The following is a 25,948-nucleotide window of genomic DNA, read 5'->3' as shown; positions in this document are numbered from 1 at the left end:
TGTGTGTGTGTGTGTGTGTGTGTGTGTGTGTGTGTGTGTGTGTGTGTGTATTAAGTATCTGAGGCCGGATCCAAATGCAAGTCTTCCTGACTCCAGGGCCGGTGCTCCATTCACTGCACCACCTAGCCGCCCCGATCTAGTGACATTTTTTTTAAGAATAGAGGGAATTTGTACATGTTTGAAAGTGGAAGGTTAAGAACCAATTGACAAAGAGAAGTTGAACAGCCTAGAGAGAGATGAATGAAGAGGCAATCTATAGGAGAAGATGGAATGGGATGGCATCAAGTGCACAGGTAGAACAACTGGCCTTAGAAATGAGGACTATTGGGGCAGCTAGGTAGCGCACTGGCCCTAGAGTCAGGAAGACAGGAGTTCAAATCGTTAGACACTTAACACTTACTACCGTGTTTCCCCGATAATAAGACCTATCCCAAAAATAAGCCCTCCCCTTACTGTGTAAGATTCCTCTAAAATAAGCCCTCCCCCGAAAATAAGCCCTATTGAGATTGCTACTGTAGTGAAGGTGATCCCCTGCGCTACACGCTACATTACGGTACCCTCTGTATGCACCGTTCCCCCCCCCCCCCGAAACACACGCTGCGCTCCGAGCTGCATCCAATCAGAGCTGCAGCAGTGAGTGCATCATCCTGTTCTTCCTCCAGTGATTTGCTTATTGAATAAAGGTACATTTTTTTGTTCACATTTACCTGTTTATTAAAATTGCTGTCAATGTTCATTAAAATAAGCCCTCCCCTGAAAATAAGCCCTCTGGTGTTTTTCTGTCCAAAAAAATTTAATAAGACAGTGTCTTATTATCGGGGAAACACAGTAGGTTTTCATGGCACTGCTCCTTCAGCAAGCATTACTTGGGTACCCACCATGTGCCCAGCACTGTGGATACATCCTACTTGTCTGATTGTTTCTTTTCAGTGCCTTTACTGGATCTTCATCCAGATCATATCTATTAACTGTGGGTGTCCCCCAAGACACCCTTTTCCTTTTTCCCTCTATAATATTTCACCTGATATCATCAACTCCCTTAGATTCAACTATCAGCTTTACAAATAATTCTCACAACTATTTGTTCAGCTCTAACCTCTCTGAAGTCCAACCTCACATATCCAACTGCCTACTGTACATTTCAAACTGGCTCTTCCACATACATCTTAAACTCAACACATACAAAACTGAACTCATTATATTTCTCCCTAAATCCTTCCTTCTTCTTAACTTCCCTAATACCAGGTATCATCCTTGACTTTTCACTCTCTCAGAACTCAAATCCAATCAGTTGTCAAGTCCTATCATTTTTACCTTTATAACATCTCTTGTACATGCCCCCCACCTTTTTCTTCTAACACTGACACCAACCAAATGTATCATCATTCATCATCATCACTTTATTCCTGGACTACTTCAATACAATGTTGGTTGGGCAGCCTGCCTCAAGTTTCTCTCCCCTTTATTCCATCTTAAATTGAGCTATCAAATTGATATGCTAAAGTGCAGGTCTTGCCATGTCATACCCCTACTCAAAAAAAATGAGGGTCCAGTAGCTTTCTATCATCTCCAGGATCAAATATAAAATTCTCTGTTTGGCATTTTAAACCCTCACAACCTGGGCCCTTCCTACCTTTCCAATCTTCTTAAACTTTATTCCTCTCCACATATTCTGTGATAAAGTACACTGGCATCCCCGCTTTGCCTTGTACTAAACACTCCATCTCCTGACTCCAAGTATTTTCACTTGCTGCCCCCCATGTCTGAAACACTCTCTTCTCCACTCCTAGCTTCTCTGGTTTCCTTTCAGTATCAGCTAAAGACTCATCTTTGGTAAGAAGCCTTTCTCAGCCCTCCTTAATCGTAATGCCTTCCCTCTGCTGATTATCTACAATTTGCCCATAACACATTTTGTTTGTATAGAGTTGTCTTTGTGTTGCCTTCCCATTAGACTGTAAGCTTTTGGAGAGCAGGGGCTGTTTTTTTACCTTTTTTTTTTAACCCCAGTGCTTAGGACACACATGGTAGGTGTTTAAGTAATTCATGCTGAAAGAAACAGAGCGGGGGGAGGGGGGGGAATGTTGTCAGGGGGTTTCATCTGGCCTCAATTTTCTCAGAGTGAGAGTCAAGGTCATCATCTGAGAGAAAGAAAGAAGAGAGAATTATGGTAAAAGAGAGGGAAGGAGAAGGTCTGGATCACAGGGGTGAAGTTTGGATTCAGTTAAAGGGCTGCACTTGAGGACCTAGAGGGCCACATGTGGCCTCCAGGTTCATAGGTTTCCCACCTCGGGTTTAGAATAACTTCTGTAACAAATGAGACAGGTAAACAATTAAGTAAGAAAAAAAGAACTGCCTTGCTGTAGTGAGAACCCAATTGAGGTTAGGTAACATGAATTTGTAATGTTCTGTTGGCACAAGTTAGCAAAGCTGTGAGACATCCTAAGTCTATTCAGAAAGTCAGTGAAATAAATCCAGGGCTGAGGTCTGACAAGAAAAGAGCACCACACAGGATGAAGGGGGAAACGTATTCAATGATAGACAACAAAAAGGACAAGAGATGAGGGAAAAAGCAAAGAACAAGATCAACAATGCTTCTTCTCCCGACTATGATGCAGAAGACTTCCCCCTACAATTCAGTGACTAGAATAAGAATCGACAATCCTGAGAACAGATTCTAGAAGGTAAAGGGAATAAGAAAGGGGAGAGAATGAAAACAATACTGCTTGGTAAGGGACATCACAATTTTAAAACACAGAAATAGATGCACAGAAGGGGAGCATTAGAGACAGCACTGGGAAAGGAGATAGCCTGGGAAACAAAAAGAAAAAAATAAATGAGAAAGTCTAAGACAGACAGAAAATTTTAAATGTGCTTGTAGAATTTAAGATTAATCAAGAAAAGGAGAGTAGAAAACGGAGGCAAGAATAAGTTCATATTAGTATAACAAAACAAATACCAGAGACTATGTGCTGACTTAAAAGGAGTTAAATATGTATGTAATTTAATTGAAGAAAAATATTATAACTTTATTTTTTTAAAAAAGCAATTGGGGTTAAGTAACTTGCTCAAGTTTACACAGCCAGTTATTTCTGGGTGTGGTGCTAAGTATCTGAGCCCGGATTCGATTCCCAGGTCATCCTGACACTGGGACTGGTGCTCTTACTCGCTGTGCTACCTGGCCGCCCCCAATATTATAACTTTAAATGTGAATTTAATTCCTTATTTTATAAAGGAAAAGAATAGATTTCTTTTTAAAAATTAATAATTTGAGGCATATATGTATAGTTCCTTTAGGTTACTCCCCTTTCATGTGATGACTGAAAAGAATAGAGAAAGAACACTGATTTAATAAAAAATTATTATTGGTGTGGAAAAAAAACAAATTTTTCAGACAGGCTCTAAGCAATTGAACAAAAGGGACAGCAAGTGAACTGTGTCATAAATATAAATTTTAAAAATTTGCTTATAAAGACTATAAGGCTGATGTTTCTTTTAGCAAATGAACAGTCTGATAGTTTAAAGGGGCATAAAAAGAACCTTTTTTTTTATTAAAAGTTGACAAAATGTAAGCATAAAGAAACACAATACTCAAAGGTAGACCTTTCTGAAGACTATACACTGGCTGAAGTTGCAGGGCACTGCTGATTTCTTGGTTCACTGACATGTAACTTTTCATATTTAAAAGGATCAAACTCACAAAAATTAAAAAAACTGACTGAAGATAATGATATAATTTAATAAAGAAAACTGCTGATTCCAAATGCAAATTTTATAAGCTTTTACCTCCTACGTGAATGGTCAGTCTTTGAGTACCAGAAGGCTCTGATTTAAGCCACTGAGAGTAGTAAGTGAAAGGTAAAGCATTAACATTAAAAACTAAATAAAGAGCAAGCATTGTAAAAAGGCCATGAAGCTGGAACAATCTTCTGGAAGATGGCATCAGGTGGAGGAGAGCTCCTCTATCTATAACTGCCCTTCAGTGTCATCTAAAGTTTGAGAGATATGAAGTGTCTCAGAAATATGACGTTTTCTGCTGTCACTTCTGCTTTGGAAGGGAAAAAGCAAAGTAGAAAGATGGGCTTTTGCAGATTGAAAAATGATTTCAGCATACTGGTTGGTAAAGAGCTGATTGGACTTGTCTGTACTGCCCAAAGAGTTAACTTGAGCGGCTCTGCTAAAAGCTTTGTTTGCTATAAAAGCTCATCTGATGACACAGCATTCTGGTGAATGAATAAATGTCTGGAATTGTCTCTGTTGCCTAGAGAGACACTCTGATGAACTCTGTAATTCTCTGGTTTAAAGGGAACACTAGCTAAATCAGGAAGCTAGGTTGCACGGTGGATAGATAGAGTGCCAGGCCTGGAGTCTGGAAGACTAATCTTCCTGAGTTCAAATCTGATCTCAGATACTTACTAGCTGTGGGACCCGGGGCAAGTCACTTTAACCCTGTTTGCCTGTTTCATCGTCTGTCAAATGAGCTGGAGAAGGAAATGGCAAACCACTCCAATATCTTTTTCAAGAAAATCTCAAATGGGTTAATGAAGAGTCAGACATAACTGAAGTGACTAAACAACCAGCTAAATTAAGATTATAACACTTTCTAAATGCCCTTTAAAGGGTGATTGCAAATTGAAAGAGCCTGTAAATACTTTATCAGATCCAGAATAGAAGCAAAGAGAATTTGCCAAGCTGAACAGCAGTTAGGGTCAAAAGGGAAGCAGTTAGAATGCAACCCATCTAGAGCTAAATTATCTCAAGAGTAGACATTCCTAACTCATGTATTTCTCTTCAAGGTTTCTGTAAGTATGTATGCACTCTTTCTAAGTGCACTGGCAGGAAAGGATGACACTGGCTTAGAGAGAGACTGTAATATATTTATTAATCTTGAATCTGCCTTAATATATGAGCATTGTGATGTTACTATTTCTTTTGCCTTGTTCCTGGGTAAATGGTTTCAATCTAAATATTCATCATTGTCAGTGGCTGATTTTGTATAAATAGAAGCAAATCAGTGGGGCCTTCAAACCTAAAGTAAGCAGTGTGGGTATGTATAAGGGTGATACATGCAAGGAAGCCTTTTTTGGGTCAATAGGAGGATATGTTGGAATGAGAGAGCTCAACTAGAGAGAGAGAAGGCATGGGCATGCTTTGTGAGAGGTATGAAGCACTAACATGCATTACAAAAGAAACATTTACAATACATAGACACAAAGTAGAAATGAGAGAATGGAAAAACATATTGTGCTCCAATGGCATACCCAGTTTCTGGAAGTTACTTGTTAGGGGAAACATATGATTAATGAGGTAAATTTAGTAATTTCTAACTAATGAAAAGAACCGAGGAAGAGAAAAGTAAAATTTTCGCTTTAATTTTTCTTCAGTAAATGTCTTTTTGTTTGTACAAAGTAGATATTTGTTAAATACATATCACATTTTAGCCTAATTATTTTTCTAATTATCTCTCTCCCCTAATCCCATCACTGGGGGGCAGAAACCCCACAACTTTGTAACAAATGTACATAATAAAAAAAATTCTCTCAACAATCATGTCCAGAAAACGTTTCATTTTGCATCCTTAGTCCATAGCCTCTGTAGAGTTGCTAATATGTTTCAGCATTATGTATGTGTATGTGTGTGATAAATATATCATATTATAAATATATCATATTATGATATATATGTGTGATAAATAGATCATATTATCTGTTTCAGATACATTTTCAAAAGTGCAGAGTCCAGTAGTGTAAGGTGCGGCCAGGTGGCACAGTGAGTAAGAGTGCCAGCCCAGGCATTGGGAGACATGGGATCGGTTCTGGCCTCAGATACTTGGCACCCACACAAAAAAATAACTGACTGTGTAACCTTGAGTAAATTACTTAACCCCAATTGCTTAATAAAAAAAAAAAGCGCAGAGTCCGAATTTATACTTGCTTTGAACAGTTCCTAGCACTGTCACAACTAATACTACCATAAAAACCAGACAAAAAACAGATCACATACTTTTTACAGTTATGTTTAGAAGATGTATTCTTTTAAAAAAAATAGATAATTTTAATTATATGAAACTGAAGTTTCTGTACAAATAAAATGAATATACCTAGTACAAAATGGGAAGCTGTTTGAATGTCAAAAAATCTCTGAATCAAATTTCTACAAAAATACACACACACACACCACACACACACATGAGCACATATACATGTGACCAAAAGCCATTCCCCAATAGACAAATAATGAAAGGATAGGAACAAAAAGTTCTTAAAAGAAGAATTGCAAACTTTACAAACATATGAAAGAATGCTCAGAATCACTAATAAGAGGAATATATATAACCAAAACAACTCTTAAGTTTCACCTCATACCCCGCAAATTGGCAAAAATGTCAAAAATGGCAATAGTTCATGTTGCAGCAGGTGTGCGAAGATATGCTGGTGGATCTATAAATCAGTACAACCATTTTGGAAAACAATTTGGAGCTTTGCAAATAAAGTGATTAAAATATCCCCACTTTTTGACTCTACTACTAAACAATGTACACCAAGGAGTGTCCATTGGTTATTTTTTTTCTCCTCTTCCTCTTTTTCTTTAAAAAAAAATTCTTTGTATGTGGGTTGGTGGAAGAAGAAAGGAAAAACATAAAAGGAGAAATCTAGGGGATGTAAAAACAAAAGATATCAAAGAAAATTTATTTAAAAAAATACATAAGAATGCATTGATCATGAATGACTTCTGATTTACTGAGGGGCAGATTACTAAGTTTTTCTTATGATTCGCTGAAAAAAGGTGACTTCTGGCTGTTTCATTCATACATGTTAACCATCACTGTTAACACTGAGAAAGTTAAAGGCAAGAAAGGCAGTGTCCTACTGGATAGACAATAGGCCTCAGAGTCAAGAAATTCTGTATTTTATCAGTTCCATCTCTAATATACCTTGGTTGTGCTATCTGGAACAAGTTACTTAACTGCTCAGTGTTCTGTAAGTTCCCTGCCTAACCCCTCCTCCAAAAAAAAAGAGAAGATGCTGAACTACATTGACACTAAATTAAAAAAAAAAAAAGCTGAACTTCACTGTTAAAAGGAAGAGCCTCACCAGAAACTCCTAACACCAATGAAATAATAGATCTGGTCCCTTGATCAATGAAATCACAGGTCTAGTCCACAAAAAGCAAACCACTTACAAAACTAACACTGCATCTCACCTGAGTGAATGAAATACTGTGACATTTTCAATATACATTGTGATAGATGACAACTCAAAGAATTCTACATCTCTTCTCAGGTACTCCAGACATCATTAAATCAAGTTTATGTAATTCAGATGTATAATATTTGACTATGAAAGCATAGCTTCTGACTCTCTAGGTCCAGAACCAAATTGATAATCAATTATCACATGACTTACTGCCTAAGAGTGGGCTAACATTTTGGAGACTTTGGATACAACAGAGGATTTAATACATAATGTTAGATTCAGGATAATATAATCTCTCCCAGACTCTAAAATATAGTAATGGAACAACTTACTGAATTAACTAAAAATTATGGATGTCCCTAGTTGACAGAATTCTAGAATAAAAATTGAATACTATGTGTAAGTGATACCATAATATGATTTGTTATTCTCTCTCACCCCTACACACACACCAGCCCCCCTCCCACATACTCTAAACTTATCATATTCAATAAAGACATTTTTCTATGACATTTACCCCAGAAATTTTTTCCACAAATTTCACTTGTATGGAAACTTGGAAACTGTCAACTACCAAATGCCAAATTAATGCTAACTAGGGTTCTGGATGATGATTTCATTTAAAAGGGGTTCAACAAAAGAAATATCTACCAGTTAAAGATTATATAAAAAAGCACAGTACTCATAAATAAAAAATCAGTCATATTTTGAATAAAAGTTTCTCTAAATATCTTTAATATATTGCTTCATTTTTGTCTTTGTACTTCCAGTAGCTGGACTGTAAAGGGCACTTAATAAATACAAGCTGATTAATAGATATTTCAGCTAAACAATGAATTCAAAGATGCAGTTTTTATTCCATGTTAGGAATTCATGGCAAACAATCTTTAGTCTGAAACTTTGTGATATTACAGAAACAATAGGAAGTTCTTTTATAGTATCAATACTATATAACAATCTTGTTTCCCTTATGAAAACTCACTAAAATGTGTTGGAAGATTTTCAGAAATTATTATACAAATTAAAATTATTTACTTCTAGTCAATTATCTTAATTACTTAAATCCTGAGTTTTCCCAGTGGAGTAGAGAAGGAAAAATAGGGTAGTAGATCATGTTGTAGTTAAAATAAAAAACAATAAATCTCAATGTATTTCAGTAATCTGAAATTTTGCTAATGTCATACAAGTTATTCGGAATTTCTTCATTAATGAAAAGTTTTGCTAAGTTTATTATAGTAAGAGATGATCCACAGGAAGATCAGTAGATTAAAGCCAGTATAAATACATTCCTAACTTTAAATAAATAAGCCAGATTATACTCTATTAGTATTATGTATTTAGTAAATATGTTCTTAATGCATCAATGATAGCATTCTGCCACACATCTAGTATCTAGTGCAATACATCAATATTAAGTTAAAACATGTGTCAAAGGGCATGGATAATAACCATGTAAACAGTACTGTGAAAGGATAAGAGGATAAGAAATGCAACATTTTCTATCATTAGAGACACATAGTGAGGATAATTTAATAAATGTAATGTAAAAATTTAATAAGTTCCCATGTAGAAAACACTGTCATGCAAAGTGAAGTGAGCAGAACCAGAAGAATAATTTATGACATATTATTAAATGAACAATTTTGAGAAATTTTATAAATTAACAGAGCAGAACCAGGAAAATAATTTATATACCACCATCACTCTAAAAACAAAACAACTTTGAAAGCTTTAAGAACTATGATCAATATGATAAACATTCATGATCCCAAAGGACCAATGGTGAAAACGTACTATCCATTGTGGAAAGGTGTCAGATTTGGCAGGGCACTTACTAGATCTGGTAGTTGTGCTGAGCTATTGGGGGAATTTGTTTTTCATGATTAAGAATATTTGTAATGTGAAATTTGTTTTTTCCTCTTTTTTTAGTGGGGGAGGGAGAAAGAAAATAGATTTGTTAAATTTTTTTTAATGAGAAGTAGGGCAATTCTAAAGATGTGAAATGCTGCATGTAATTTTAGATGAGGTCACTATATTATTAGTTTTACCTAACTGTGTTACTTTGTTATAAGAGACCTCTCACAAAGTAGAAAGAATCTATAAATGTACATAATGTAAAAATAAAACACAATCAGTAAAACTAAAAAGTGACCCCAAAAAGACACTGTGATAGGCATTGAGCATGCAAGAATGAGAAATAATCCCTGCCTTCAAGATTACTGTCTCCTGGGGAGATATGTCCTATCTATATTTATATCTATATATGAGGTAGCTTATGATGGGTTCAAGAGGACTCTAGGAAAATCTGGGAAGCTAGTAGACCCACAGAGAGCATAGTGATTGAGTTAAGTCTGAAAGGAAGAAAAGGAGTTTTTGACTAGTGGAGAAAAGGATATTACACATTCCAACCTTAGTGGGACGTAAATGTATGCATTTAGGTGTGAGAAAGTAAGTAAAATTGAGAGAACAGTCAGAAATCCAGTTTGGCAGATTCTGTTAAACAGTATTAGAATCTTTAGAGAAGTGGTAAAAGTGTAGTCAGTGTACTGTTTTAGGCATTACATTTAAAAGTGAGTTAGGAAAAGCCTGTTAATATCATAATGCATGGAGTATTCATTTCTGAGAGAGGTGAAAAGTTAGAATTCCTGAAAAACGTGGTTCAAAAATCCTGGCTGTTCAGCCTATCATCTGGATGACTGTAACAAAGAACAAACTTATTTATGATTATCTTTTAAGTGGCATGGTGGATAAACAGCTCACCTCAGAATCAGGAAGACCTGAGTTCAAGTCTCACACTGACAGAGTTGCTTTTGTGACCTTGGATAAGTAAATTAATTCTTCATTGCTCCCAAAAAACACTAAGTTGCAAAGTAGATGCCATCCTGCATTGGTAAAGGGAATATCCTTACTGAGAGTTCCCTTCTTATATCAATAAAATCACAGGTACAAGAGGGAAAAAAGTGCTTATTATCTGTCTACCAAACACTAGGCTTGGTACCATGGTGGATACAGAAGGAAGCTTAAGTCCTGATAAGACAGCATGGAATTTGGAAGCAGACTGTAAAATATGCACATGATAGTCATTAATATAAATAACGTTCAAAATTATTACAGCTATAGAAAAATAAATTTACACATGCAAATTGAATCCTATCAGCAAATATTTACTGGATATTTACTATATGCAGGACACTATGGACATACACAAATAAGTGATTTTAGGGACTTTTTCTAAAAGACTTTACTAGTAAAAGGTATCCTGGGATGCTGGAGATCATTAATCCGAACTTATCTACAGAGATCCAAGGAGACTGAGCCCTTCTACATTCTTAATGGAAGGAGAAAAAGAAGAGAGATCTCTTGGCAATCTATGAGGTCAGAAAGATTGCTAGTGAAGAGCGGAGAAACTCTCCAAGCTACTGCTACTCCTGGCTACTGGCAGGAAACAGAGTGGCTAAAGAAAAGAGACTTGTGGCAGAACTATCTCTGTTGCCAAAACCAAAACTGATGACATAAAATCCTCCCCCCCTCCCCCGGCCCCTTTACTACCCTAGCATTCCTAATCTTTGTTTTTTCAAGATGTGCCATTTTGGGGGGTTGGGGATGGGGAGGGAGGCTTCATTTTAAGTAAACTGATTTCTCCAAACTATTATGTCTGTTTAGTATACTGCCAGATGATAAGTGCAGAGTTTTTAACTAGACAGAATGAGGTACCATTGATTCATATTTTAGAACTCCCTCCTAATGGGGAAAAGATTATATGAATCCACAATCTTTATCAATTATGAAGGCAAAGGCTAAGCCTAAAACAGCACAAATGAAGAAGGGGAAGAGAAAGCTGAAGTCCCTCCTTTCTGAGGACAGTTGCATTAAGTACCTTTAGTCCTTTTGTCCCTCAGGGGAAGTCTGAATGAAACTTATACCCCAAGATAGAGACCTGAGAAGAAAACCACACCAGATGGGTAGAGGGAGGAAAGAGAAAAAGGATGGGAGTTGGGGGAAGCTGGCCCACACAACATTGAGGTCCAGCCAAGAAGGATTAACTAGTTTTTCTAAGTACAAACACTTCCTATCCCACATAACTGGCTAAAAAAAAAAAATGACAAACAATAAAATACAATCCAAAGTAGAATGTAAAGGATTTTAAAAAGGAATGAAGAGTACTGGGATCACAGAAGGCTACTATAAACAAAGTAAGTTATATACAGGATAAAGAGGAAATAATTAAAACCGGGAAGGCATGGGAATGAAGAGAAGTTGGGGATTTCTTCCTGCAGAAGGTGAGATTTTAGTTGGGCCCTGGAGTGTGAGTACAGGTCTGAGGAGAGAGGCCAGAGCACAGTGCTAGATTTGTACATACTTATACATGTACATGTTGTTTCTCCACAATAAAGCATAAGTTCTTGGAGGGCAAAGATTATTTCTTTTTAAGGCTTTGTATCCCCAGTACCTAGTACAGTTTACACCACATAGTGGTACTTAATGGATATTTTTTGACTGAATGAAGGGAAGGAAAGGGACAGAAAGAGAAGGAAAGGAAATATTTATTTAGTCCCTACTACATGCCAGGCACTAAGAACTTTTAAAATTGTAGTTTCCTTCTTGTTGCTTCAGACCCTGCTAGCATAGCTGCCCCTGCCTTCATCTCACCATTCTGTGGCAACAAGTAGAAAACCAACTCTGCCTACCCACACATGAAAAAGGAAGTACAGGAAAACTAATCAGCAGCTCTTAGTCAGAGAACTAAAGAATACAAGGAAACAGGGAGGGATGCCTGCATGGCTGGGTGACATACAGCTCTGAAGGGAGGGAAACCAGCATCCAGATGGGGCCAGTTCTGGACCCCAGAACTCACTTGGTCTGAGCCATGGAAAAATGAATCCCCCAGTGTGAGAGAAAGCTGAGACAGAGCTGAAGACCAAGCCCTGGAGAATCTCTTATTAAAGGGGAGAAAGTATCAGAAAGTTGAACAGGGGTAAAAAAAAAAAAGACTGAAATTACTAAGTACCTCAAGAAGGAGAAAACAAGTTTTAACTAGACCACAAGAGATGATGACTGTCCCAATTCTCTGAAGAGGTAGAAAGTCCATGGTATGGAACACCGAATATATTTTCATATATTTATTTATTTATTTATTTTTGGTGAGGCAATTGGGGTTAAGTGACTTGCCCAGGGTCATACTGTTGAACTCAGGTCCTCCTGACTTCAGGGCTGGTGCTCTATCTACTGTGCCACCTAGCTGCCCCTATTTTCATATTTTTTAATGTATTGATCAGTTTTGCCGATTTTTTTCTCTTCCTTTTTTTTCTTTATAATAATATTTGTTGTTATATGGGTTGGCTCTCTGGGAGAGGGAAGAAGGATACGAAAGGAAATCTGGAAAATGAGATAACAAAAGATAAAACTTTAACAGTAAAAGATTCTTTCATACAGCTTTATAACCTGATGTAAAATGCCAAGTTTTATATGGTGGAAAAAACTGATGGAAAATTTCAAGACATGCTTTTTTGGTTTTAAAATGCAACAACTTTCATTTTGCTCCTATTTTAACACTGGGTCTTTGCCAAAAGATATGAAATAAAAAGCACTATGAGAAGTAGTTTTAAAAACTGTATTTTTAATTCATAGAACACACATTACATAAACATTACACGTATATTAAATCACTGACTTCTATCAGGCAGTGTAGCAGCCATACAGTAAATATCATCAGTACTGAATTTTTCCTGAGTGATTCACCATTACTTAAGTTTATTTATACAGACAAGACAAGAAGTCAGTGGAGACAAGAATTAATCAGGACTAGCTAATCCACTTTATGAGGATTAGTTGAAGAAAAGTAGGAAAACAGTCAGGAAAAGAAAAGAGTCAGGGAAGAAATGATAGCTAAGCAACTAGGACAAATCAGTTCTTTAAGTCTTGCCATCCACTTCTTAATGGTTATATATTCATGTGTAAGATTAGCGCTATACAATATCACATCTTTCTGTTCAATATGAAGATAATATGTATATACACATTAAGTGGACTAGATGTCCAAAGCACTTACATATGTGCAGGATGGCCAAATGGATATTTAAAAAAATGAATGAATTTGTATCTTATTTTTGGGGTTCTGAAATGAGATTGATTTTTAAAAATTATTTGAGGTCTCTCTCTTTGAAATATTATTCTTTATTTCATGGGTTGGCTGAGAGGAAAAAAACATGAGAGAAAAGGAGGGATACAAAGGGAAATTTGAAAGATATTAAAAGAAAAATTAAAATTCATTTTAAAAGAAATCTCAATTCTGCTTTGAATTGTCAGTGCTTACATAAATCTCAATTAATGATCATTATGGATTCCTCAGGTTTGATAACTATGGTTAAATTCTGGTCATTTTAATTTGTGGCAACTGCCTGTGTATTTAGAAGTTAAATTATTCCTGATCTAATGTACTCTCAAATATAGAAATTATGTTATGGTTAAACACTGGGGAAAAATGTATGGACCATAATAATAGCCAAAATGTAATAGCTTTGACCCCTGGGAGGAACTTTTGAAAACGAAATATTATGTAAGCTTATGTTAACTGTTGAAGCTTCATACCTAAATCAGCTCACCTAGATGTCAGTAATTACTGCAGTTCTGATGCTAAACTTACCTTCGCAATAAACTGGGACTCTCTAATTAAACTTTCAGTGGGAAATAAGTTTTAGAATAGGCAGAAAAACTGCTGAGTGTTTCAAAGACATCAATACACCATTAAAAACATGAATACATGTGCTTGAGTTTGAGTGAAGCAAATTGAACAATTTGTGGATGGTGGTCAAGGACAGATACCTTTAATGTAGAATTTCCAAGTGAAAATATTTCCCAGAAGCAAGATGATTTCATGAAGGAAACAGTTAAACCCAAGATGACATTAAAAAATATGCTATTTAAGTTGCACATGTGTTTGACCAAACCCTTACTATTTCCCAGCACCTGAACTGCTCTAGAAAGTTAAGAGAAAGGTCTGGAAGAAATTAAACATGAAACTATATGTGATTGGGATATCTGGGGTTGGTTGCCAGGGTCAGGCTAGATAGTTTTGAAAGCCCTGTATTTTACAATACTAATAACTGTTAGTGTATTATTTTTGTTTTACTGCAGTATTCAATGCTTCTCAATACTTGTGTGTTTGCCTGTGGAAATGTCTGTCAGAAAACTTATATAAAAGAGGAGGAAAAAAGGAGGAAACAACAGGATATAAGAAAATGAGGTCAGAGCTACACATGTGATCTTCAGCCAAAGAGAGGACTGTAGCAAAACAATTTCTGGCTCAAACCTCTTGCTGTCACTGTGATAGGAGAAAAATTGTGATGGGAAAGAAACTCTGGCTCAGCCTTCTTGCCAACACTATAAGAAGAGAACACTGCTCCCATCTCTATTTTGAGTTTCCAGACATAGTTCCTGGAAGCTTGAAGGACACAACACTGTCCCCAAATTAAGACTAGGGAAGAGGCTACAGCTCCTGCTCTGACTAGGTGGTCCATGTCTGTATCTGCCCCCTTTGTTCCTTGTTCCCAGGTATGTGTCCTCCCCTTCAGATTTCTGTAAAATTTCATTTTTCCATCTTGTTTATGGCCACAGTGAGTAATCAATGGATGCCTTATATAATTTTTATAACAGTAAAATCAAGACATTACATTCTTCTGTTTCAAGAATCCTGGGTCACTTAAGTTAACTTCCCTCTGGTTAAACAAACAGTAGGAGTAAGAGGCAGGATTAGAAAATAGACCTTGCTGACTTTATATCAACCTGCCTTTTATGATTACATTCTACAACTGATGATGAGTTATAAATTACATGTAAGTAGCAGAATGCAAGTTCCCTGAGGGCAGGAATCATTATGCCTTTATATTTGTATTCCCATAGTTTATCACAACGCCAAGCACCTATAGCAGGAGCTTAACAAAAACTTACTTATATACATCAATTACATGTATGCTATTTTTGAAAACAGACAACAAAATATCAATAGAAAGAATCCCTATATCACTATTAGAAAAAACTCCAAGACATAGTGGTTACATTTAACAATTCAAGTAAAACACTACAAAGTCAGCAAGTGACCAGGAGAAAGATCTTGAATTATAAAGGAAAGGAAATTCAAATAATACAAGACTATTGTGCACCAAATCCAAAGGAAGGAATGGAATATGTTCCAAAGAATAAAAGGAACTCAAGATTCAACACAAGATAACCTACCCTTCAAGTCTCAGCCTAAGTGAAAAAAAAATGTATGTTCAAGAAAAGAGGCATTCAAAGCATTCCTAGGGAAAAAAAAACTCTAAAGAAAACATTTATCCTCCAGATATAAGAAACAGAAGAAGAGTATAAACAAATAAAACAACCAAGAACAGTACCAATAACAAAATAACAAGAGAGACCATTATGAGATTTCTTTCCAAATATACACAAGGACCATACTGAGGAAAAAGAAAGTCAAATAGAAATGATCGTGGAGAAAGGCTTGAAACATTATGGACTAAATCTCACAACACCCAACCTGGAGGTGAATTAATTTTTTTTTTGTAGAACTAAATTATATATCAAAGTGGTAAGTTGAGGAAGTCAGAGAAGAATATATGATCTATCCTAATTAAGTCAATGGTTAACAAAGAAAGAAAAATAACTTCCATCATCTCTCAGGAAGATGAAAGCCTAAATGAACATGAGTGAGGAGGGAAAAGGAGGCATTGAAAAGAGGGGAAAGAACTCTTTGATCCAGCAATACCACTTCTAGGTCTGTAACTCAAAGAGATCATAAAAAATGGAAAACGACCTCTATGTACAAAAATATTTATAGCAGCTCTTTCTGTGGTGCCAAAAAATTAGAAACCAAGAAGGATGCTCATCAGTTAGGGAATGGCTGAACAAGTTGTGGTATACGAATATAATGGAATACTACTGTGCCATAAGAAATGATGAGCAGGCAGATTTCAGAAAAACTGTTATGTTGATGGTTTATCATTAGGAAAATAATCAACATCATAACCAAAATATCCCAAATAACATGATAATCTCAGTAAATACAGAAAAGGTCTTTAACAAAGTATAATACTTGTGCTAATAGTAATTATTTTTATTATTAATAAAAGCTAGAATTTATTATCTAGTAGGTGCCAAGCACTATGCCAAGAGCTTTACAAATGTTATTTGGTTCTTACAAGGGCCCTGGATTACATGTAGTATTATCAACCCCATTTTATGGTTAAGGAAACTGAGACAAACAGAAGTTAAGTAATTTGCTCAGGGTCACACAAGCTGGTAAGTATCTAAGGTTACATTTTAATTCAAGTCTTCCTGACTCCAGGGTTGGTGCTCTATTCACTGTACCACCTACTGGCAAAAAGTCCTACAAAGTATAGGCATAGAGGGACCTTTTGTTAATAGCATTAAAAAAATTCATCTAAAACAAAAAGCAAGCATCATATTGCAATGGGAATATCCTAATAAATACAGGAGTAAAGCAAAAATGTGTACTCTTTACATTATGTTTTATATAGTTCTAGAAAGACGCACTAAGACAAAAGAAAGAAATTAAAGGCAAAAAGATAAATAAGTTTTCCTATTTGCTGATATGATGGTTTAGTTGGAAAATACTAGAGAATCAGCAAAGATACTAACTGATACAATTAATAGCTTCTGCAAAGTTTTAAGCTGCAAAATAAACCTTCAAAAACTAACAGCATTAAAATAGTAATTTTCAAAAATTCCAAAGGCAGTAACAGGAAGGGAAATCTCATTCCACATAACTACAAAATACAAAAAGTATCTTGGGATCAATCTATCAAAACACACAAAACACTTATTGAGCTTCAACTGCATGTTGCTTCTTAAAGAAATAATGATCAACTTTAATTACTGGAGAAATATTCAGTGTTCATGGTTGAACCATACCAACATGATAAATATGACAATATTACCAATGTTAATTTATATTTTTAATGTCATATCAAATTCTTAAAGGCACACTTCATAGTAATTGATAAAATAAAATGATGAAAATTAAGAAAATGGGTGAAATAGAATGTTCAGAATTCAAAATACAATAAAAATCAGTAGTCTTTTTAAAAGGTATGGTTTTAAAAAAGAGAATTAAATCAATGGAGAAGACTATACAAGAGAAAATCAGAAACAATGGAACTCGGTATACCAGTATTCAATAAATTAGAAAACAAATTACTTGGGAAAGAACTCCACACATCCCTAAAATTACTGAGAAAACTCAAAAGCATTTTGATAGAAATGAAACATAGACCAACATTTTACATCATATTTTACAATGTATTCTAAATGGATATATGAGCTTAATTTTAAAGATCATACTATAGAAAAAAAAAAAGAGGGGGCGGCCAGGTAGCGCAGTGAGTAAGAGCACCGGCTCCAGAGTTGGGATCACTTGGGATCGAATCCGGGCTCAAACACTTAGCACCCCACCCAGAAACACCTGGCCGTGTAACCTTGAACAAGTTACTTAACCCCAATTGCTTAGGGGCAGCCAGGTGGTGCAGTGAGTAAGATCACCGGCCCCAGAATCGGGATGACCTGGGATCGAATCCTGGATCAGATACTTAGCACCACACACAGAAATAACTGGCCGTGTAACCTTGAGCAAGTTACTTAACCCCAATTGCTTTAAAAAAAAAAAAAAGAGGCATAGTATATACCTCTTAAAAATTATGGGTAGGAGATGTGTCCTTACCCAAACAAGAGAAAGAAGCTAATACATGAAATAAAATAAATAACTTTGATTACCTTAAACTGAAAAGCTTCTGCAAAAATAAAAATAATACACCTAGGTTAGAAGTAATCAAATGGAGAAAAAAAATCTTATCAAATTTCTATGTATCAAATTTCTATGATAAGGGTTTGGTATCCATGACATATAAACAATTATATACATATATACATACATACTTATATACACATGTATATACAAATATATAAAAAGATCTGTAAACTATTAACAATCACATAAAAAAACTGAGAGAAATGCAAAACATTCCTCATATTATACTTGCTACTCTGCATATTTGCAAAAATGACAAAAAGATGGCAATAGTCAACGTGTCAGACTTTGCTGTGGTTTGTGAGAAGTTTGGTACACTGTTGAATTATTGGTAGAGCTGTGAATTGATAAAAACCATTTTACAAAGTATTTTGGAATTATGAGAAGGAAGTAACTAAAATATCCACATTCTTTGACTCAAGAGATTCCATTACTCAATTTATTCCCCAAAGAAGCTACTAATAAGAAAGTTTCTATATACACCAAAATATTTAAAGTGGCACTTTTGGGGATAGTAAAGAATTGGAAATAGAGTAGATTTCTATTGACTGGGGAATGGTTAAACAAATTGTAGTACATGAATATAATGGAAAGACATTCACATTCCTATGTTGTAAGAAAGGATGGGTTTTGTAAAGAATACAGAAGCATAAAAAGATCTACATGAACAGAGTGAAGTATGTATAGCCAAGAAAATTATGTACACAATGATTATAACAAGGCAAATGGAAAGAGACACATACACAAATCAAAACTGATTACTGCAAAATTATAAAGAAGTATGATTTGAAAGAGGATCTGAGAAAATTACTCTCACCCCATCCCTTTGCAGAGGTGAGAGGTTCACAAGTATTGTACCCTGCACATATTTCCAGAGTTTTTTGACATATCAATGAGTAAGGAAATTTTTTTCTTTTAAAAAAAATACTATTGATTATATGGGATGTCTCTTTAAAAGAGGGTAGTGGAAAGTTACTGGTCGAAACTAATAATGTAAGACATCAATGAAACAATTTTAAAATTACACATTTCATTTTTTATCACTGGGAAAATTTACTTCTTTTAGGAATTTTTTTTAACAAACTAAAAGGACACAATAATTTCTTGTTTTGTATTCCACTTGTATGAGATTGGAACATATTTTCAGTAAATCAAAGTGAAACATTCAGGTGGAATTAAAATTGCATACTCTTACCTTCCATCTGCATAATCTGCATCTGCACCTCCCCACCAGACTTCTGAATCATCATCTTCTGCATCCACAGAATCAACATTGTCATTTTCATCAGCTAGTGGGCAACAAACAAACTCAACACCGCGGAACTTGTCAATTCCACAAGGCAGCAACATACCATAGTTATGTAGATTCATGCTCTTTTCACTACAAGTCTAAAAAAAAATTTAAAGAGTAAGACAGGAACAAAAAAAAAGTTAAATATTGATATAGCCAATGAAGCATGACCAACAGAGAGATATGTTTCAGTAAGCATATCCCAAATACAAAAATTATAGTATTAGAATACATAAATGTGGAAGGTGTTATTTACAAAATAACACTTTAGGGAAGGAATTCACCGTAGGCTTTCTATGAGAATGAATTCCTTTCAAGTTCTTAACTGGGAGGATTATAGTTGCAGCTCTGACACAAACTAGTTGTGTCACCATTCTGGGTCTCAGTTCCCTTACCCATGAAATGAGGAGTCTGAATAACACAATGAGTTCTTAACCTTTTTTGTGTCATGGACCCTTCTGTTAGGTGAGTGAAGACTATAGACCTCTCTTCTCAGATTAACGTTTTAAAATACAAAAAAAAATAAGATATATTATAGGATTACAAAGAAAACCAATTACATTGCGATAGTTAATAAAATAATACATATTTTTAAAAAGTTCAAGGATACTAGGTTTATAATTCCTGGACTAGAATATATTTTTTAAAAGCTCAAAGATACTAGGTTTATAATTCCTGGATTAGATGATCTCTAGAACCCCATCTATCTTTAGTATTCTGTCAGTCTATGATTTAAAAAAAAATCAATTTGCATATGTCTTTACAGAGCTACTGTAGAAAATAGTTTCAACCAGATATTGAAGAGAAGAAACCCCTATTTACAAGGACTCTAAAATGGTACTTATTGATTTTTTTGTGAATAACTATAACTTTTCTATTATCATTGTTTTTTTCCAATAAAAAATTTGTGTTTGGAATCTTTTCTTCCTTAAGTATTGAGTTGGAGAAGTTTTATCCAATGACTCAGAGCTAAAGTTTTTCTCCAAGTGCTAAGAGTGGTACATATGCACATGTAAAAAGCACACATGTGACAAGTGTCAGCTTCACTCAGTAAATGAGGTTAGAGAATTATGAAGGTTCCCTCTGCATGTACCACTGCAACCTTGCACAGAGTGTGTTCTCTGCTCTTTCAAATTCATTCACCTCAAAGGGTTGGCTCTAGAGCAAAAATGATGGAAATGTAAGGAATATAAATCTTTTAGTTGTTACAAGTTGGAGATCACAGTGACAGTGAACTATCTATGAGTTTACACTTTATAACCTTCAAATGGTTTCTAACCCATCACCTTCTTATGCCAGAATATCTGCCATGTTTGTATCTGAAAGCATCTCCTAGGATACCTACAAGGTAGCAATAATTCAGTACAGGAAGCAAAATAAACATTTTGGGTTTATTTCTAATTTGCTGGCAATCAGCTTCAATTTCTGCTTAGGAACCACAAAAAAAAATTTACTTTGAAAAGGCATAACTTGCCATAAATTAAGCATATGCAGTAGGCATAACTTACTATAAATACATAACTTATTATAAATTAAATGATCAGGGGAGGCCAGGTGGCTCAGCAAGTGGGAGCACCGGTCCCAGAGTCAGGATGACCTGGGATTGAATCTGGGCTCAGATGCTTAGCACCACACCCAGAAATGACTGGCTGTGTAACCCTGAGCAAGTTGCTTAGCCCCAGCTGCTTTAAAAAAAAAAAAGGAATGATATAAACTAAAAATAAACATAAAAAAAATTTTAAAAGGAAAAAAATTAAGTGATCACACTTGAGTAGCAGCACAAAATTTCGCCATCCCATTAAAATACAAACATTTCGTTTATGAGATGAAAAATTAAATATTTAATGCAGATATAATCTTGCTTCAAAGAGAATGAAAAAGTGTCATTTTATAGAAAGAAAAAAACAGTCTAATACAAGAAAAAAGCACTTGGGATATAATAAAAATAACAGAGTTTAACATCAAGGTGTTTATAATCTAAAAGTGCATACAATCTGTAAACAGATAAATATAACCAGCATTTTGAAGAGAAAGGATATAATTAGAAGGGCCATGAAAAGCTTCAAAAAGTAAGCAATAAATGAACTTGTCTTGAAAGTCTTGAAAGAAGCTAGGAATTCTCTTTTACAGAGGGACTTCTGGAGCAAGATTCAATGATTAAAATAAACTGGTTACAATTAAAGGTGTTCTACCATTTTACCACCATTTATCAAGGAAGAAGGTTCTGGAAGGTAGAGATGGTAGCAGAAAGTACGATGAGTAACATCATAAATTACCCATTCTTTCCTTGGGTTAAGTGATAACTCAACAAAATATGATCTGTTCCCAATATTTTTCCACTGAGAAAAACTATGTTGAGACAAAATGGTAGCATGGTATTGTATATTAAAATTTTAACCTATAATTAAAAAGTTGGGTTCAAATCTGAACTTCCCTCAATGATCGGATAATAGCAGCTGACTGATTTCAATTTGTTAAAAGATAGTACTACTATCTCAGCAAAAAAGTGGTTAATTAAATTAAAGGTACTTTATCTAAAAGATAACAGGTAAAGTAAAAACTTTGAAAAATATTGTGAGTACTTAAGTTTAGAAAGTGATGGTAAATTTCAGATTATAGCCTTTGCTTTAAATTGATATCACTTTAGATATGCAATGCAACAAACTGTGTCCAATTTTCCAAAAATTATTTACTATACTCAAAAATTTTAAAAAATAGGTATGTCTTCTGAATATTTTCTAGAATGTCATCAGATAGATACCACATGCATACACATACATGTACACATGCATGCCCATACATGTGTATGTTAACATGTCAAACAAATCTCACAACTTGAAAAAAGAGAAAAATTCACACATTTTTACCTCTTTTGCAACAGTATGCCAGTGGAGATGAGTTTCACATATATCCATCCTTTCCTGGTGCAAGAATTTGCATTTGTCTGGCACTAAAAGAGCATCACTTACAAACTCACCAACTGAAAAAGAGCAAAACAAAAGCTTAATTCTATACTGTAGTAGTAGGCTTTTGAACTAAAGAGCTACAAAGGCTGGAAGAAATTTTGAGGGAGGATCTGCTCTGTCCTCTGACTTTAGGCAGCTGACTGAACAAGTACCCAACAGATTATTTTTCTAAATAATGTTCTAAATAATTGTTCGATAGTATCACTTGATAAGGACGTTCCATTTTTACCACCCTATCAGAAAAAATATTTTTAATGGCCTGACATTTTTGTAATTTTGTATCCTTTTTTTAAAAGCCTCTCCTAAAAATACTAATAATATCATTTAAGATTTTTATGATAAGAATAACAATCCTCTGTGTCAAGTGTTCCAAGTAGCCTTTCCATTCTACAAAGGAACCAAAAATGAATTCTACTTCACCTAGAAATTGTGCATTCTTTTTATGATTTTTTTCCTGAATGAATTTAAACCCTTTTTAGTTCAAAGGTAATTATGTAAAACACTATCTAACTATAAAACAAACTGCTATTCACCTAACATGGGAAAGTAAATACTGCAAGGATGAATAAGATAAGGCCTTATCTCTGCTTATTGTTAATTGCTATTGCAACAAAACAATGGAAAATAATAGCTGTACCCAGCCCTAAGCTGTGATTAATGAAACTTGCCATTTGAGGTAAAATCTCTTGGGACTATAATTTGATATCGTTCTGAGTTTTGATTGCAGGTATGATGTTTGAATTGTCATTAAGTCAATAATCTACCATTTAAGGGAAATGCTCTGTTTCTTAAAGGGAGCATAGTCTGAGAACTGCTTTAGTTACATGTTGTGTGTGGAAAGGTTGAGAGAACTCTGTATATATGGTTGTAGGATCTTCTTGACTCAGCTTCTCCACCATGCTATTTCCTTTCTGAACAGAAAATTTTCCCACCTGGTTAATTCTGAGCCTGGTTGATACCCTATGAATAATGTTGAACTTTATTGGAGGATTAGCTGTTCCAAAATAAAGGTCAACTATGACTCTTACTGGGAATCAAACAAACCTAAGTAAGCTCTATCTTGTTATGTTTATGTCAATTCAGTCTGTGCCCTTGAAGTAACAGTCTTGATACTGTTATAAACATGTTCTTCCTTTCTTTCACGGAAAATTTCTATACCAACAACTCCAAGAGAATTGTAAAGGTTTGGTTATATTCATACACATACACTCACATACTGTGTGTGTATTAATACACACACATTATATATATATATATATATATACATACATATATATATACACACACATGTATATACAGTATAATCTTGCTGCAATACTCAATATTTGAGTTACTATAATGGAATGCAAGTATAAAAGATATTACTGTTTTTAATTTTTCTACTTTGAACTTGTGATCATTAACAGTTATATATTCATGTATAAGATTTGGTTCTTAAAGTATCTTTTTCTTTCTGAATATTAAAATATATGAATGTATGTATACATGTGTATATGTACACACACACACACACACACAAAACCTCTAAGTAGGGATAGGAAATTAGGACAAAGATGTGTTGTTACAAAATGTAAAACTTTTTAATTTTAATGGAATAAAGTCCAATTTGAGAAAGCAACAAAATTGGCTTTTTCCTTGAACTAGGATGAAAACACAAATGTGTGTGTGTGTGTGTGTGTGTTGCTTTCAAATTTTTCTATTAAGAACAATGACAGGACAAGTTAGCTCTGTAAGATTTGAACTGGTTTTCACCACATGAAATAGTTACTGGAAGACTAAATGTAAGAGGTTTTATTAGGTCTTACTAAACTGTATTATTAGGAGAACAACACTACAGAGATGTCCTGGGAATAAAGCCTATTCCAAAATTCCTGAGGGAAAATGTTTCCAAGAATCAGATGGTTACACAAGAAAGCTAAGATCCGAGATGAAAATGTTTCTGATTAATGCAGTTTTAATCTGTAGCCTGATTTAATTTACCTATAGTCTGCTTAACTAGATTTTTTTTTGATGTATGAGATTATGACTCCACTTAACTAAATTTGTTCAACTTTTATGACATTGAAGGTAACATGGGATTATAAATCTGTCTTTTTAAAAACTATTTTGTGATACTCATGAACATAAAACAATAAAAAGTTACTGGTCCAGCAACCATAAACAAAAGCTACAGACCCAAATGGAGACTTAACAATGAAATCCTAAATAACAATTAAGTCAAAGAGGAAATAACAGAAATAATTTATAATCATGTGAAAGGAAACAGTGATTAAACAAAACACCAAAATGTCTAGGTTGCAGGTAAAGCCGTCCTAAGGGTAAAAATCATATGCTTACAAATATACATGAACAAAATACAAACAAAGAGGACTGATAAACTTGTATAAATTAATGAACATTAATGAATATGTGTATTAAAAATTAATTTTTTTAATACACATAATAAATAAGTCTAAAATAAGAACAAAGAGATGTTAATCATTAGAGGAGAAATAAATAAATTGGAAAAAAATTAAAAGCATTAAGATGGTAAATAAAATGAAAACCCTTTTCTTAGAAAAGATTAGTGAAACTGCTAAATCCTTAGCTAACTTCATTAAAAAGAAGATGGCAAGAAAAAACAAATACAACAGCAAATGAGCAAGGTGAAATCAATAAAAAAGGACAAAATAAAAATAATCAGAATAAATTGTGCACAGTTATAGGCCAAAAAAACCTAAGAACACAAGAGAAACAGAGGAATACTTTCAAAAATATAAAATCCTCACAGTACCAGATTAAGGACCTTATATCACCCAAACTCAGAAGAAGAAAAAGAATTAGTTGTAATAGAACTGATTCAGTACATGTCCTGGAAACTTCCCTACCCCGCTTTGAACTTTCCCCTGAAACTTACTTGAATTCTACTACATGGTCAAGTTTCTAGAGTTTGCGTGAGGCATCAACCCATCCCAGTAACCCTCCCAAATGGCCTTTCATGGGCCTCTGTCCAATCTCCCAATTCTATTACCTCTAACCTAGCCTAGCTCTTCATGGTCTATCACCCCTGGCTAATTCCCACCCTTAATCCTATTTAGACTCCATTCTCCCTTGTCCACATGGTCCAAGTCCTTGGAGTTTACCTAGGGCACCCTGTCCTTTTCTGTTACCTCCCAGTCACCCATCACTGGGCACTCCCATTCAGATCTTTTTCCTGTAAAAAGAGGATTTTTAGAATCATGACCACCCTGACCCAGTATCCTAATAAACCTTGTTTTTGGCTGAAGGTTTGGGTGGAATTCATTCTAGGTAGGATCCATGTGTCACTCTTTTGGGGTCCCAGAACCCCTAAATCACAACAGAAATAAAGAAAAAATGCTAGTGCTGATGGATTCAAAAGAGAATTCTTTAAAATTTTAAAGAAAAATTACTCTCCATACATAATGAAGTTTGCCTCAGTTCTTCATCTGTAAAATTAACTAGAGAAGGAAACGGCAAACCACTAAAGTATTTTTGCCAAGAAAACCTCAAACTGGGTCACAAAGTTGGACATTAATTTAAACAACTCAATAACAAAGTAGTTGCACAAGCTATAAATGAACTCTCAAAGTGGGGTAAGGGCTTGGGTGGGAGAGAATGGATGGATTTACAAGTGAATTCTATCAAACATTTAAAGAAAAATTCATTCCAATATTATATT

At 34.7% G+C, this 25,948-nt stretch overlaps 1 protein-coding gene across 4 annotated transcripts in view; it reads right to left on the bottom strand.

The window, feature by feature from the left end:
* APP (amyloid beta precursor protein) overlaps positions 1–25,948 on the bottom strand; it is a 192,423-nt gene that overhangs the window by 88,550 nt on the left and 77,925 nt on the right. For all 4 annotated transcript variants that reach the window (XM_069075071.1, XM_069075073.1, XM_069075070.1 and 1 more), the window contains exons 4-5: positions 22,171–22,283; positions 19,208–19,401 (exon numbers count right to left, since the gene is read on the bottom strand). In XM_069075071.1, the coding sequence (XP_068931172.1) occupies positions 19,208–19,401; positions 22,171–22,283 (307 nt within the window). The remainder of the gene's footprint in view (positions 1–19,207; positions 19,402–22,170; positions 22,284–25,948) is intronic.

This window comes from Petaurus breviceps, unplaced genomic scaffold (assembly GCF_028583685.1).
Source record: "Petaurus breviceps papuanus isolate PSGF00001 unplaced genomic scaffold, PetGlider_PUasm1.0 90897, whole genome shotgun sequence".
Classification (NCBI taxonomy): Eukaryota; Metazoa; Chordata; class Mammalia; order Diprotodontia; family Petauridae; genus Petaurus; species Petaurus breviceps.
The sequence above is the reverse complement of the archived record's forward strand: the minus strand, read 5'-3'. Positions and strand labels throughout refer to the sequence as shown.